General features: G+C 44.8%; 1 protein-coding gene across 3 annotated transcripts in view; it reads left to right on the top strand.

Moving 5' to 3' along the window:
* ANXA2 (annexin A2) overlaps window positions 1-13,812 on the top strand; it is a 32,031-nt gene extending 18,219 nt beyond the window's left edge. For 2 of the 3 annotated variants that reach the window (XM_083412832.1, XM_083412833.1), the window contains exons 4-13: window positions 400-494; window positions 1,809-1,922; window positions 6,557-6,647; window positions 8,384-8,463; window positions 9,729-9,788; window positions 10,312-10,405; window positions 11,171-11,266; window positions 11,874-11,932; window positions 12,599-12,721; window positions 13,366-13,812. In XM_083412832.1, the coding sequence (XP_083268958.1) occupies window positions 400-494; window positions 1,809-1,922; window positions 6,557-6,647; window positions 8,384-8,463; window positions 9,729-9,788; window positions 10,312-10,405; window positions 11,171-11,266; window positions 11,874-11,932; window positions 12,599-12,721; window positions 13,366-13,425 (872 nt within the window). In that variant the 3' untranslated portion in view covers window positions 13,426-13,812. Of the gene's footprint in view, window positions 1-399; window positions 534-1,808; window positions 1,923-6,556; window positions 6,648-8,383; window positions 8,464-9,728; window positions 9,789-10,311; window positions 10,406-11,170; window positions 11,267-11,873; window positions 11,933-12,598; window positions 12,722-13,365 lie in introns of all 3 variants that reach the window. The other variant, XM_083412831.1, reaches the window with a different exon arrangement.
* The last annotated feature ends 589 nt before the right edge of the window (window positions 13,813-14,401 follow it).

The raw sequence follows: 14,401 nt of genomic DNA, 5'->3' as shown, positions 1-14,401 counted from the left end.
CTTTAGAGATAAAGTGCAAACAGCCTTAAAGTTTTATTACTTTCAAGTGGTATATAAATTTTGTGAAACAAAAATAAATGTAAAAAATGTAAATAACTTGTATCTCATTTCCATCTGTTATTATAACTGTTCTCCCTGTTTTATACACATTATAAAATGATTTTTTTTAAAATGCAAAAAGAAGAAAATGTTCAGTGAAGAGTGGGCTATAAATATTGCAAATCAATCAATGTGCATTGTTGTGCTTTTTTTGTAATCTTCTGAAAGTTTTGAGGATTGGGACACTGTTTTTGAAAACCCAGCTGGCCCCGGGTTTGCCTTTTAAATCTTTGCAGAAACTACAACATCCAGACCTCTTGCCAACGACCTGTTTTCTCTCCCTTCTCTCTCCCTATGCAGGTGTGGATGAAGTGACAATTGTCAACATCCTGACCAACCGCAGCAATGAGCAGCGCCAGGACATCGCCTTCGCTTACCAGAGGAGAACTAAGAAGGTACTGAAGGAGGCCAAAAGCTACACTATACTGCGAGAGGTAGACCTCTCCTTCTCCCATCAACTTGTCAGATCCCCTTTTAAGGACCTCTGAGCCAGCGGCCATCACCATACCTTGTAGCAATGAATTCTATCAGCCACAATTTGGATGAGCTTGCCCAGAAAAGCGGCTTAAGAATACTGTCCAGTGAATAAAAGTAGATAGAATTTGAGCTTTCTTTTAAACGTGGTTTGGTGTGTTGTCACACAGAACTGAGCCCCACAGAAGATATCACTAAAATAGTGGCGTTAGTGCAATCTTTCCAAGAACTGCTGTGTCCTGACTCTGTAGCTCATAAGAAGAGCCTGGCTGCTGGATCAGACCAAGAGGCCAGTCTGCTCTATCCTTCTGTTCCTGCAACGATTAACCTGATGCCCACAGGAAGCCCACAAGCACCTCCCTCCCAATGTTGCCCTGTGGGGACTGGTATCCAGTGGCTACTGCCTCCGGTACTGGAGAGCCTACAGCTGTCATGGCTTGTGGCTACTGTAGGGCTTGCATGGGAGAACTTGGTTTCAGCTACATTTAGAAGATGATCATTTCCACTTTCACAGTTGTTAGCTGGTCTCTCGTGTTCCATCCTGGCTTTCTGCAATTGGAGCCAAACCTCCAATTAAGCCAGAGTGCCTAAATGCCAAAGGATTCTGAGAGACAGTGGCAACAGGCAACCATCCAATTCCTCAGTGGAAAAATATGAGTCAGGAGTAGAGGGAAAGGAAATGGATAGGAGATTACTTTTCCTGGATGAGTTTCCTGGGGAAGAAATGTTTCCACTGGGTTTTCTTCACGACATTGCAAATGGCAAGTCAGTTAATGTTCTTTGGGATCAGGAAGGTGGTCCTGTTTGTTTTGAAGGCTGGGGATCTACATTTTATGAGAGAGAGAAAAGAGAGGGAAATGTCCCACCACTTAAATCGTCTTTGCCCCCCCACAGAATCTTGTCTCTTTTAAATCTGTCCATTGCATGCTGAATGAACACTTTCCTACTAGGTTTATGAGTGTGAATTTAGTTTGTGTGCTCAAAATTACATGTTCTCTTGCTTTTTTTTTTACACAAAACTTGTTTACCTTCTTGGATGGTAGAATATAACAAGGTATTGGGTTGTCATTTACCTTTAAATAGAAAGATTTTGATCACTTCCAAAAGACCACTATGTCTCCCCTGCGAATCAGTAGGGAAAAACAACAGATTTAAAGACTTCAGTCACTCAGAGGAGCAAGCACCCAGAAATCTGAAATAGGTACTAACTTTGTCACCCTCTTTCCTGTCTTTAGGAGCTCTCTGCAGCTCTGAAGTCTGCTCTGTCTGGGCACCTGGAGACTACTATCCTGGGTCTGCTGAAAACACCGCCTCAGTATGATGCTTCTGAACTGAAAGCGTCCATGAAGGTATGTGAAATGAGGAACCCCCAAAAGGTTCATCGTTGATGCTTGTCTCCATCACTTGAAACCCTTCTCAATCTCTCAGCTCTCACTGTCTAAGAAAACCTTCCTTTATTGAAGGGACCACAAGGATCATCTAGTCCAACCCCCTTCACAATGCAGGAATCTTTTGCCCAACGTGGGGCTCGAATCCACAACCCTAAGATCAAGATCACTGAGCTCAGGATGCTGCCCACATTTCAGCACCTAGATTGCCCGTGTAACTCAGATCACTGTGTGTTATCGACACTGAACAGGACCCACAACAGTGAGCGTTGGAGTTGCTGTTAAAATTAGTGTTTGAAATATTAGTATTTCTTCATCATGTTTATATCCCGCCTTCCCCCAAGGAGCTCAAGGGGGCACATGTGGTTTTTTTCTTCCCCACTTTATCCTCACAAGAACCCTGCAAGGTGGGTTAGACTTGAGAGGTTTGTGACTTTCACAGCCGAGCGGGGATTTGAACCCTGCTCTGCCAGGTCCTAGTCCAACACTCTAACTGCTACAGCACGCTGGCTCTTTAAAGATCTGTTGTTTCCCCATCACCACTCAGCTGCCAGTGCCAGTAGGGAGGGGGGAGTGAGATTTTGGTTCCCACCTAATTCACAGCTCCCAAACTAGTAACTGAACTGAAATGTTTCAAAATTCGCACTTCTCCTAATTTTGTGATGCTGTTCTCCAACCCAAAAATGTGTATGTTTGGGGAAAGTGTGTATTAGTGAAGGTGACATGCAAAAACAGATTATGCCAGGGGAAATGACTTGCAAAAAGCCTGCGTATTGCACAACAGTGTGCTCAAAATGGGTATCCTCAGAGAAATTATGCATGAAAACATACATTTTTGTGCATTTTTTTTTTAAAAATAATAATCTCAAAACTGATGCAGAAATGGTCCAAACTGAGTTTAAACTTGGGGGAAATGAGAAACTGAAATGGAAGGGATTCCACCACCGCCCCTCACTCAAGCCCATCATATCAGTTAGGCATTTTGGTCCTGTGGGTGGTACTCAGCCAAGTCCTATGCAGTGTAGACACATTGAAATTCATAGGCATGACAAATGTAGGTTAATTAATTTCAGTGGCTCTGCTCTGAGCAGAACATAATTGAATGCCATCTTTTGTAAAGATCAACTCTTGAGCTCTCCAGCCTGCAATCTGTTTCGTGTAGAAGTGCTCCATTCCTCGGTCTCACGACATGGGCAGGACTTTGATTTTCCTGTCCCCTAAACTTTACCCGCACTCCTGGATTTCTCTAGTCAGTACACAGAGTTCTGCCTCCTCTTTTTCTTTATCCAATGCTGCCCTCTGCTGTCTCAGCTCAGCACTGTTGCCAAATGGAGCTTTTAACTTCTTTATTAACAGTTTTCTGCCTTAGCCTGCTGTGTCTCAAAGCTTTGTTCAAATGCTTCCTAGCCCTTTTTCTACACGTTTATCGGGGCTGGCATTTCTCTTTACGTTGTGGAGCAACCATTGCACACCCTTCTCCTGTGCCTGGGACAAGGTTTTAGGAAAGTCGACCCCCCATTTTATCCTCACGACAGCCTTGCGAAGTCGGGCAGATTGGGAGACACTGACGGGCCCCTGACCACCCAGCGATTTGAATCTGGGCCCTCCCTATTCCTCATCCAGCACCCAAATCACCATGTGCCACACTGACTTTCTGTTTGAAAAAGCTTTTCGAGTTGGACTGGAGAGCAAACAATGTAAAACATGTTTTCTGAAAAGCAGGAAGCCTTTGAAATCTTGGGGGCTTCCATGTCACAATTGTGGAAGCTTTTTGCAACACTGTCACAACATAAAATAGAAACATCGCCACCCGACCTCTTTCCCTCTTTTCTTACTAATGTCTCAACAAATGAAACTGATTTGTAAAAATGTTACATGGGGGGAAAAATACAAGAGAAAGACATTGCACACACTTTTGTAAATAAAAAAATATTTACTTTTTTTTTTAAAAAAGACACTGTCACAACTTTCACTACAGGGGGTTGGACTAGATGACCCTTTTGTGTCCTTCCAACTCCACAATGCTATGAGTCTCCGCATGGCATGTTGACATAAGCAAATGGACAGATCTCTGTCCCATGGAGCTTACAGTTTAAACAGGGAGAACAATAGAATGGAGAACTAGCATTTCAGGAGGAGGGCGAGGCAACAGTTTTTCTCCCCAACATCTGGTTTCCTACACACTAGAAATATATGTGCAGGAGCATTCTGTTGTCCATGCACCACCACCAGTGGCACTACAGTCCAGCAACAGTTTGAACATGTGGCAAGCTCAGTTTCTACAAGGGATGCAGAAGGCCTCCTTGACCTTGCTGGTTTCCCAATACTCCTGAACATCGGCTGTGGCAGATGGGAGTTGGAGACCAATAGCATTGCGAGGGGCCACATGGACTCCCCAGTGTACGCTGCTCATCCTGGAGTTGAATTTTAAATATTTTGACACGGAAAAGTATCTTGCGCCCCATCATTTCCAAAGGGCGTTCCCCTCCCCTTTTCTATTTCATTGCTGTCTTAGTCCCTAGAGCCACGTTGCAGTAGAAAACCAAGGAAATTAAATGAGTAACATGGTTGAAAGCACTTCATTTATCAATTATGCATCTAATTCTGAAGTCAAAGGTTGCGTTATTCTTGTTTTTTGTTAAAGAGGCACATAAAATAAGTCTCTTTAATTATGCTCTTTCCTTAAAAGTTCCCCAACATCCTTGCAGCCAGAGCTGCTTTATAAATGATGCCTGATGGAACTGGAACGGAACAAAAATTAACGATCTTGTTTCCAGGCCTTTGGCGGGGATTGTTTTGACTGAACTGTAGCAGGGAGGGTCATTGAGTTCCCAAAGAGTTTAATTAACACCTGATCCCTTTTCATGTGGATTAGTAATTTTCTTATTGTATTAACAGCTTCATAATTGATTTACACTTTACTCCCAGTTAATTCAACTTTTAGTTCAAAGCCGTATTTTTGTATTCAGTTTTATATGTTCAGCATGCAAGGGAGAGAAATCTGCTGATTAAATCTTGAACTTTGATCATTAAAAAAACCCCTCACACTTTGAAATTTATATTTTATAATATATGTCCCTTGAACTCACTCAGATTGTTCAAAATATATGAAATCTGAATATTGGTCTGTCGTGCAAAATGCATTTCTGTTCTTTGCTATTAGCAGGGATAATAAAATGTCTTCGTCTATTTTTAAAAGGCTCCCCTGTATATTGATTCCTGCTCCCCCCCCTTTTTGTGAAAACAATTTTGAGATGCAGTGTGTCTGGGCATTGTGCTTGTTATTTGAGTGAAAATATTTCCTGTTCATTTCTGCTTGTAATCCCAAGTTGTACAGGATCAATTTCAGTCTGTTACCTACAAGGATGTGGGCAGGCTGCTTGGACAAGTGAAACCGACCACCTGTCTCCTCATAAAAGTGACCCCGCAATAGGCTTTGTGGGGTGGTGAATTTTTGTGAGTGAGTCTTCCCAAACCCCCTTTAAAAAGCAGTCATTAAACCACTTCTTAAAAAAAACCATCATTAAACCCAGCCATTTTCGCCAATTATTACCCAATTTCAGACCTTCCATTCCTGGACAAGGCGATTGAGTGGATGGTTGCTGAACAACTCCAGGCATGTCTGGAGGATGCAGATCATTTGGCTCCCTTCCAGTCAGAATTCAGGCCCCATCATGGGGCTGAAACCACCTTGGTTGCACTGGTCAATGATCTCTGGCAGTCTAGTGACAGAGGTGAAAGCTGTTTCCTAGTTCTGCTGGATCTCTCAGCGGCCTTTGATACCATTAGTCATGGTATCTTTCTGGACCGTTGGGGTGTGTGTGTTAGGAGCTGGGGCCACTGTTACACAGTGGTTCCGCTCCTTCCTCCTGGGCCATGACCAGAAAGTGGGGGGGGGGGGGATCAGACCCCTGGGCTCTCACTTGTCGGGTGTCTCGGGGTTCTGTCCTCCCCCATGCTTTTTAACATCTATATGAAGCTGCTGGGAAAGATCATCAGGGGGTTTGGGCTTGGTGTTCACCAGTTTGTGGATGATACCCAGCTCTACTTATCCTTTAAATTGGAACCAGTGAAGGCAGTGAATGTCCTGTGTGAGTGCTCTCCTTCAGAATTCATTTCCAGCTTTGGAATAGATTTTTGTTGGTCTGTCTGAAGAGGACACAATTCTCCAGTGAAGGCAGCAAACAAGAGCAGTATTCTGAAACTGACTGTTCAAAGCAGTTTGAGTAGGATATCTCCTCACAGGGCCCTACCTTTAGGCAGAGTGAGGCAACTGCCTCAGGTAGCATATATTGGGGGACCAGTGTTCCCCTAAGCTAGCCTGCTGCCCTCAGATGCTGTGGAGAATGATATATCATGGTCGCTGTGGCAGTACCTGTCAACTGCCTCAGTCTAGCTGGCTTCTGTATGAGGAATGAGGGGAAGGTGCCATCTTGTAATTTGCCTCAGGCAGCAAAATGCCTTGGGCTGGCCCTACTCCCTCATAACATTTTTTATTTTGATAACAAGCAGAAGCCACACTTTTTTTTTTGTTAAAATCTCATCTCACTGAGTATGTGTACCTATCAAGATGTCCATTTCTGCTTGCATTTCAGGGTCTGGGAACAGACGAAGACACACTCATTGAGATAATCTGTTCACGGACAAACCAGGAGCTGAACGCAATCAACAGAGCCTACAGGGAAAGTAAGTTGACCAGGAGGGATGGGTGGGGGGCTGAGTTTTTTCTTTGGGGGCAGATCCACACCATAGATTTTAAAGCACATTCAGCAGACATTTAAACCACATGGATTTCCCCCCAAGAATCCTGGGAACTGTAGTTTGGTAAGGATGCTGGGAATTCTAGCTCTTTGAGAGGGGAGACTATACTTCCCATGATTCTTTGGGGGAAGTCATGTGCTTTGGCTGTATGGTGTGGCTCTGTCCTTAGATAAATTGCCCTCGGACTGATTTGAGGATTGACCTGCTGATACCTTGATTGATGGGTCCAGCGACACCAAGCATTTTGTGGTAATAGGTTCAGAAGCTCATTTGCAGTCGCAGAGGTGTAGTCAGGGTAAGTACTTGGGGCATGTGAGGCCACTCCCTTGCTGAAGCTAAGTGTCTGGTCAGTTCCTGGATGGGAACCAGACGTATGCTGCCTTAGCTTCCATGACAGAAGAAATGTACGGTATAAATGTCAGAAAACAGAGGAGGGGTAACTTATTTTTCAGGCCTAAAAGAGAGGTGTAAAATGTCCCAAAGTATTTCAATTTTCACACCAGATGCAGTGGTAGGGAAAGAGTGCCTAATTTGCTGGGCCATTCTTAGATCTCATAAAAGTCCTTCCTTGTTTTAACGAAGCAAGAGTTAGGAGGAGGTGAGATTGTGCAAAGCTGGTGGTGGCTGCATTAATTGGCTTTTAAAATAAATATTTATGTGATGATGTTGCTTCATAATGAGTAGTGCTTGGGGCTTTTAATGTCTTAGAAAATGGGCACAAGTGAGTTGATGAAAGTTCTGTAGGCCATTGCTTCTTTAGTTGGAAGGACTGTGAACCCCACACAGCTCTAGGGTCAGGAGGGTCCTGTGGAGACGGGGAGTCCGGGGGGTGGTGGACACAAGAAGCCACTGGAAGGGACAGAGAGGGATATGTGCTACAGAAGCATGAATATTTGATCACAGGATGCCCTCTTCAGTTTCTGAGACCTTCACAGACACTTTTGCTAGACACTTGATTTCTGTTTCATACAAAGACTGACTTCCACATAGGGCCAAATTCTGCACTGGGATCTAGGATGAAGAAAACATGCATATGGGTCTTAAGCTCAGCTTTTCCTTTTAACAACTTGGCTTGAGCTTCCAGAGGATAAGTAACTGGGACTTGCTTCTGAGTGGATCTGGACAGGATTGCTCTGCCACTTAGAAACAACAAAAGCAACCAAGGGTTTGGGCTCTTATTCTGCTTAGCAAGTCTCAGTCCCTTAGAAAAAGGAAAAAGAATGATCTCTTTGAAAACAATTGGAAAACGGAAATGAAAAGTCTGGGTCAGTCATCATGACGAACCTTTTCTGTCATTGTAAAAACAAGCCTATGTGGGCACCCAGCTTGTGTGATCTGTCACAGCTTGATTCTACTTTAACATACCTCAGTTGGGACAAGCCACAGTTTCCAGAGTTCGTATGTAATGAGTTACTGTGGTTTGAAAGCAGAGGTTTTGCAGTTTATTCCTATTCTATGTGAAGGAGGGGAGGGCGAGAATTTCTGGTTTAATTTTTGAGCTGTAGTTTCCTCTTTTGTCTGAACTCAGGAAACTTTTCTTCTAACTGTGGATAGCTAAAAAACTAGGATCGGGCATGATTTTTCATTATGGCTGAACTGGGCTTCAGAAATGTTAGTAATAGAGCCTGCTTAACCAGTCCTCCTTGATTTCTTTTTTTTAGTGTACAAGACTGAATTGGAAAAAGATATCATCTCAGATACATCTGGCGATTTCCGCAAGTTGATGGTGGCTTTAGCCAAGGTAAGACTCTTCTGGTCCAGCTCCCTTTTTCCTCTGGTTATTTTAACTTAACTGTTTGCTGCAAGTCATGGTAAGAACTCGATATTTTAGTTTGGCAGCACTTGCACTTTGGAACTCCCTGCCTATTGACATCTGACAGGCACCTTCACTGTGCCTTTTTCAGCACCTGCTAAAAACATTTTTGTTTAGACAAGCCTGTCCAGAGTGGTGGTGTCTGTGGTGGTGTTGTATGTTTTAATCTGTTTTTAGCTTATCACTGATTTTAGTTATTTTTTGAATGTTTTAAATAGCTGCTTTTAAATATCTTCATTGAAAATTGTACTGTTTTATGAACCAACCCGGACCCTGCAATCACCATCCAAGTCCCTTCTTCATGGGCCTCCTCTGCAAGAGGTCTGGAGAGTAACAAGCTGAGAACGGGCCTTTTCTGTGGTGGCTCCCCACTTGTGGAATTATTTCCCCAGGGAAGCTTGCCTGGCACCTTCATTACCCATCGTTAGGTACCAAGCAAAAACATTCCTCTTCTCTCATGGCTTTGGCTAATTAAACAATCTATGGCCTTTTAAATTGTGAGGAGTGTATGTGTGTTATTGTTTCAGTAACAAACAAAAACAGTAACACACACCCCACTCAGTTTAAAAGGCCGTAGATTGTTTAATGAGCCAAAGGCCTGGGAGAAAAGGAATGTTTTTGCCTGGCACCTAAAGATATGTAATGTTATGTATTTTTATATTGTAAACCATCCTGTGATCCTTGGAGCAAGGGCAGTGTAGAATTATTATTATTATTATTATTACAAACTGCTTTGAGTTTTTTTCTTAGAATCCAATGGCATATGAATTTCATAAAATAAATAAATAAAGGACTGTGGCCTAAATGTGTAAGGGATGCCACACAGAATTTGAAATTATCTCTTACGGCCAGATCTTAAGGATCCACTTCACCCTTGAGAGCCAATAACCATAATGTCAAACCCCCGTGCCCCCCCCCCCCAGTATGTGCTCTGAGAAACAAGCTCCAGTGATTTGCAACAAATGGTACAAAAGTTGAAACACCTAAAATACAGACGCTCCCAAATGTCCACAGCTCATAACTAGATATATCAAAGGCTGTAGTCCTCATGACTGTAAAGCTGTCCCCAGTCCATAAATCCCGGCAAGAGAGTTCGTGATATTCTGCATACTTCTCTTCTCAATGAATCCTGGAGCAAGAAGTGTTCAGTGGTTGTATATCTGAAACAGGTGTTTGTTTTTCTTCTTTAAAAGGGAAGGAGAAATGAGGATGCTTCCGTGGTTGATTATGAGCTGATTGATCAAGATGCCAGGGTAAGTAATGCTGAATACTGACCTCTTTTCACCTCGTATGAGGGCCTGTTGAAAAGCTGCCTCCGGCCTCCCCATGTGTGCAAAGTCTCAACTGTTCCACAGTATCTGAGTATACAAATGCACTTCAACTGTACCAGCTCACAACATGCTCAGTCTGCCGCAGTGCTCACGCGTTCCAGAAGTATGTGACCAGCTGTGAGCCCTTGCCGATAACCAGGTTATAGACCAGGCTTCCTCAACCTCAGCCCTCCAGCTGTTCTTGGCCTACAACTCCCATGATCCCTAGCTAGCAGGACCAGTGGTCAAGGATGATGGGAATTGTAGTCTCAAAACATCTGAAGGGCCGAGGTTGAGGAAGCCTGTTATCGATCCAAACCACCCCAGCAATATTCTCAATACCATAAAGTGAAACTATCCATACGTGGGTGAGGTGCTTTGGAGGAAAAGTGCCGGGAGTCTTGTAACTCTGCTGCCATGGCAGTGGCCAGGTGTCTGACACAAAACTTTTTCATCCCAACTGCAGGACTTGTATGATGCTGGTGTGAAGAGAAAGGGAACGGACGTGCCCAAGTGGATCAACATCATGACTGAAAGGAGTGTCCCCCACCTCCAGAAAGGTAACATGCATCTCCAGGCCGCTCCAGAGGTGTGGGTGGGGTGGGTGAAGCCCTCACATGTTCAGGCCTGATGATGGAGGCTCCTTTTCACTTGCTTGTGGCTCTCTCTGCTGGCCAGACTGGAGGAGAAGCAGGGATTTGCTCCACAACTGATCTTTGGTTTCATGATTGCACCCATAGCTCAGAGAGGGAACATATGCTTTGCATACAGATTAAGAACATACGAGAAGCCTGCTGGATCAGGCCAAAGGGGTCAATCTGGTCCAGCATCCTGTTCTCACAGAGGCCAACCAGATCCCTGTAAGAAACCTGCAAGCAGGATCTGAGCTCAAGAGTGATTCTCCCCTCCTGTGGTTTCAAACAACTGGTATTCAGAAGCATGACTGCTTCTGAAGGTGGAGGCAGAGCATGTCCATCCTTGCTTGTAGTCTTCTCCTGCATGAATGGGTCCAATCTTCTTCAGTCATGGAGGCAGAGTATAGCTGTCATAGCTAGCAGCCATTTATAGCTCTGTTCTCCACAAGGTCATCCAGTCCTCTCTCAATGCCATCCCAGTTGGTGGCATAGCTGTCAACTTTTTCCTTTTTTAAAGGGAAATTCCCTTATTCCGAATATGATTCCACACAAGAAAAGGGAAAAGTTGACAACTATGGTTGGTGGCCCTTGTTGCCTCCTGTGGGAGTGAGTTCCACAGTTTAATTCTGTGCTGCGTGACTTTCTTTTCTTTTTCCTGACCCTTCTGTTTCCATTGGCTAAACTTTGCAGTGTTTGAGAGGTACAAGAGCTACAGCCCTTACGATATGCTGGAGAGCATCAAGAAGGAAGTGAAGGGAGACCTGGAAAATGCCTTTGTTAATCTCGGTGAGTACATGGACAGAGGCAAGAGGAGTTGACCATCCCAAAGGATGTTGAGGAAGGTCAGGAGTTGGTTTGCCCTGGACAGAGGTGTCCCTAGGGTCCCTTGTGCCCATGGCAAAGAGCTGTATTGGTGCCTCCACCCCCCAAAACACCTGAGGTTGCCTGGACAGGAGGAGCGCGCCTCCTCAGGGCTGGACAGGGCACCCGTACCGCCCTCTGCCTGGAGGCTGCTCTGAGAACCCCTTTCCGTTCCCCTCCTCCAGCAGCTTTTTAAAAAAGGACTGGGAAAGGGAGGGAAGAGGAAAAATCCAGGCACTAATTCTTAAATAGTATGGGGCGGGGGGTTGTGTGTATACTAGCTAGGGCTATTTTCTGTTAGGTTAGGAACTTAAGAGGAACATGTTCATATCCATTAGTTAAATCAATGTTGATTGGCTGACACTGCAGTGTTTAAAAAATGGAGATTATTAATCTTTTAGCAAAAGAATCCTTTTGACAGGAGGGAGCAGAAATGTGTTTGGGGGTGGGGGGGACTATCTACTTTTAAACTTTTAATAGTTTGATTACAGGTATGTATTTTAACCCCATGTCCATCTTTTTTTCTCCACAGTCCAATGCATTCAGAACAAGCAGCTGTATTTTGCGGACCGATTGTACGACTCAATGAAGGTAAAATACCCGAACACAGGTCAGGGGCACCCTCCTGTGCAATCACCATTGAGATTAATTCTGTTCATGAGCTCTCCTGCTCAGTGATCCTGTGCGCCTCCCGCTCATCTGAGTGGGATTTCTCTTGGAGCACCCCAGAGGCCTGTGTCTGCTTCCTGCACCAAATGTCCATAACGTTGTTGTCATATCATTAAATCACTCCCAGAAACCATGCCTATTTTCAGTCTGGGTTCTGAGATGGGTCAGGACTCAAGTGGGGCTTGATCATTCCATTTGCAACTTAAGGGTTAATTCATTTGTCAGTAAGTATGGAAGTGTTGCTTAGCAACTAAGGAGGCTGCATGATCCTTGGTGAGGATGCATATGCTCTGGCTGTGTAGCTGTGAGAGAATTTCTCCCTGGATGTTAAGTTGAACCTAACCCTGCTTTTAACAAGGCCTGCCCTTAAAAAAGAGAGAAAGCTCTGGTTTCCCCCCCTCCTCAAGTTATATGTTGCTTTGCTTCATTTTCCTCAGTAAAGTGTTATTAGGATTTCTTTTCTCTGGATTCCATCTGTGTTATTTTACTGACTGCTAACAATTCCCACCGCCCAAAAAATGCATTGCAAACAATCAAGTTTGATTTTAACAATGAAGTTTAATTGTGGAAAATAATTGTTTTTTTCAGGGCAAAGGAACCCGAGACAAGGTCCTGATCAGGATTATGGTCTCCCGCAGTGAGGTGGACATGCTGAAAATTAAGAGTGAATTCAAGAGGAAATATGGGAAGTCCCTGTATTACTTCATCCAGGTGAGGGGCCATTTTGCAGCAGATCTCCTGTCAGTCACAGCAGAGCAGACAGTATCAGATCGCCCCATGGAGAGCTCAGTTGTGTTGAGCATGGGGCTGATAATGCCGAGGTTGCAGGTTTGATTCCTGTAAGGGACAGCTGCATATTCCTGCCTTGCAGGGGGTTGGACTAGATGATCCTTGGGTCCCTTCCAACTCTGCAATTCCATGCTGGCCGTGTGGTGTGCTTATGCTCGGGATCCCAGCCACTCCATTTCTCCCACTCCCCATTTCTCTCCCCCGACCCAAGCCAGGCTTCTGTGACTACTGAGCGTACTCAGTCTCCATTCTGCTGTTTTGGGTAATCCACCCCCACAAAACATTTTTTCCCATTTGTACATTGAAAGCCTTGGAATCCCTCCCCCACTCCAACTTGCTGGTATGCCCTGAAATTCTTGGCATGGTGCAAGAACACACACATGGGGAAAAACACAGCAGGACAATTTATGGCTGCCTGCATGGAGTGGCACACAATGGAAGCCTCCCTTCTTTTTTGTATCGTTTTGGGGGTTCTGATGATCCTGACAGAGTGAGGAGAGTCAGGGCCAGGCTGGCCCTGCGGAGAGTTTTGGGCTAATGTCTCTTTCCCTCTATTCTCCTTGCAGCAAGACACAAAGGGCGATTACCAGCGGGCACTCCTGAACCTGTGCGGAGGAGAAGATTGAACACTGTGATGGGAATGGAAAGAGTTCCAGCCCCGAGATATGCTCCCCCCCTTTTTTTTTACCCCGCTTCAGCCCTGATCTCCTTTGCAGAACTAGAGCCATTGGCACGATAGCCTTTGCTAACTCATCTTCCCTATCCTGTCTACTCCAGGCGGATGCTGCTGGTTGCTTTTGTATCATTCCCTCCCTTGGCTCAGGCTTTGCTTGGCTTTTACCCAAGTAGCTAATCTCAGCAGAAGTAATCAGGCCAAAGGAGTTAACATTCCAAAGAGAGGGAGAAGGAGAGGGAGGCAATCCTTACATGCGCAGTGGAAGATTCTGCCTCTTTTTGTGTGCAATGTTCTTGTTGGAACGCCAAATAAAATGGAATTTTTACTTTAAGAAAAACACAGTGTGCTCTTGTGCATTCTTCCAGAGGAGGAAAGTGTCAGCTTCCTGGTGTAACAATAATTACCTTGTGGGATTCAGACACTCCCCCTTCTGCGCCTTTTTAAAACATTGCTTCATATCCCTCCCTTTTGGTGTAGCCTCCCATCTCACAGCAGCAGACAGTAAGACTGTTTGACAGTGGAATGGACAACCTTGGAAGGTGGTGGAGTATCCTTCATCAGAAGGTTTTGAACAGAGGTTGGGTGGCCCTCTGTCAGGGATTCTTCCGCTGTGATTCCTGCATTGCAGGGGGTTGGACTAGATGATCCTTGGGTGTAATTTCCAACTCTGATTCTAAAGAACTAATCCAAACCACTCCTGCTTTGCTTTAAGGTAAAGGGACCCCTCACCATTAGGTCCAGTCATGACCGACTCTGGGGTTGCGGTGCTCATCTCGCTTTACTGGCCGAAGGAGCCGGTGTACAGCTTCTGGGTCATGTGGCCAGCATGACTAAGCCGCTTCTGGCAAAACCAGAGAAGCACACGGTTGCTCGGTCCCTGCTCCTGCCAACCTAGCAGTTCAGAAGCACAAAGTGCAAGTAGATAA

This window comes from Podarcis tiliguerta, assembly GCF_965153285.1.
Source record: "Podarcis tiliguerta genome assembly, chromosome: 14".
NCBI classification, from domain to species: Eukaryota; Metazoa; Chordata; class Lepidosauria; order Squamata; family Lacertidae; genus Podarcis; species Podarcis tiliguerta.
The sequence above is the reverse complement of the archived record's forward strand: the minus strand, read 5'-3'. Positions and strand labels throughout refer to the sequence as shown.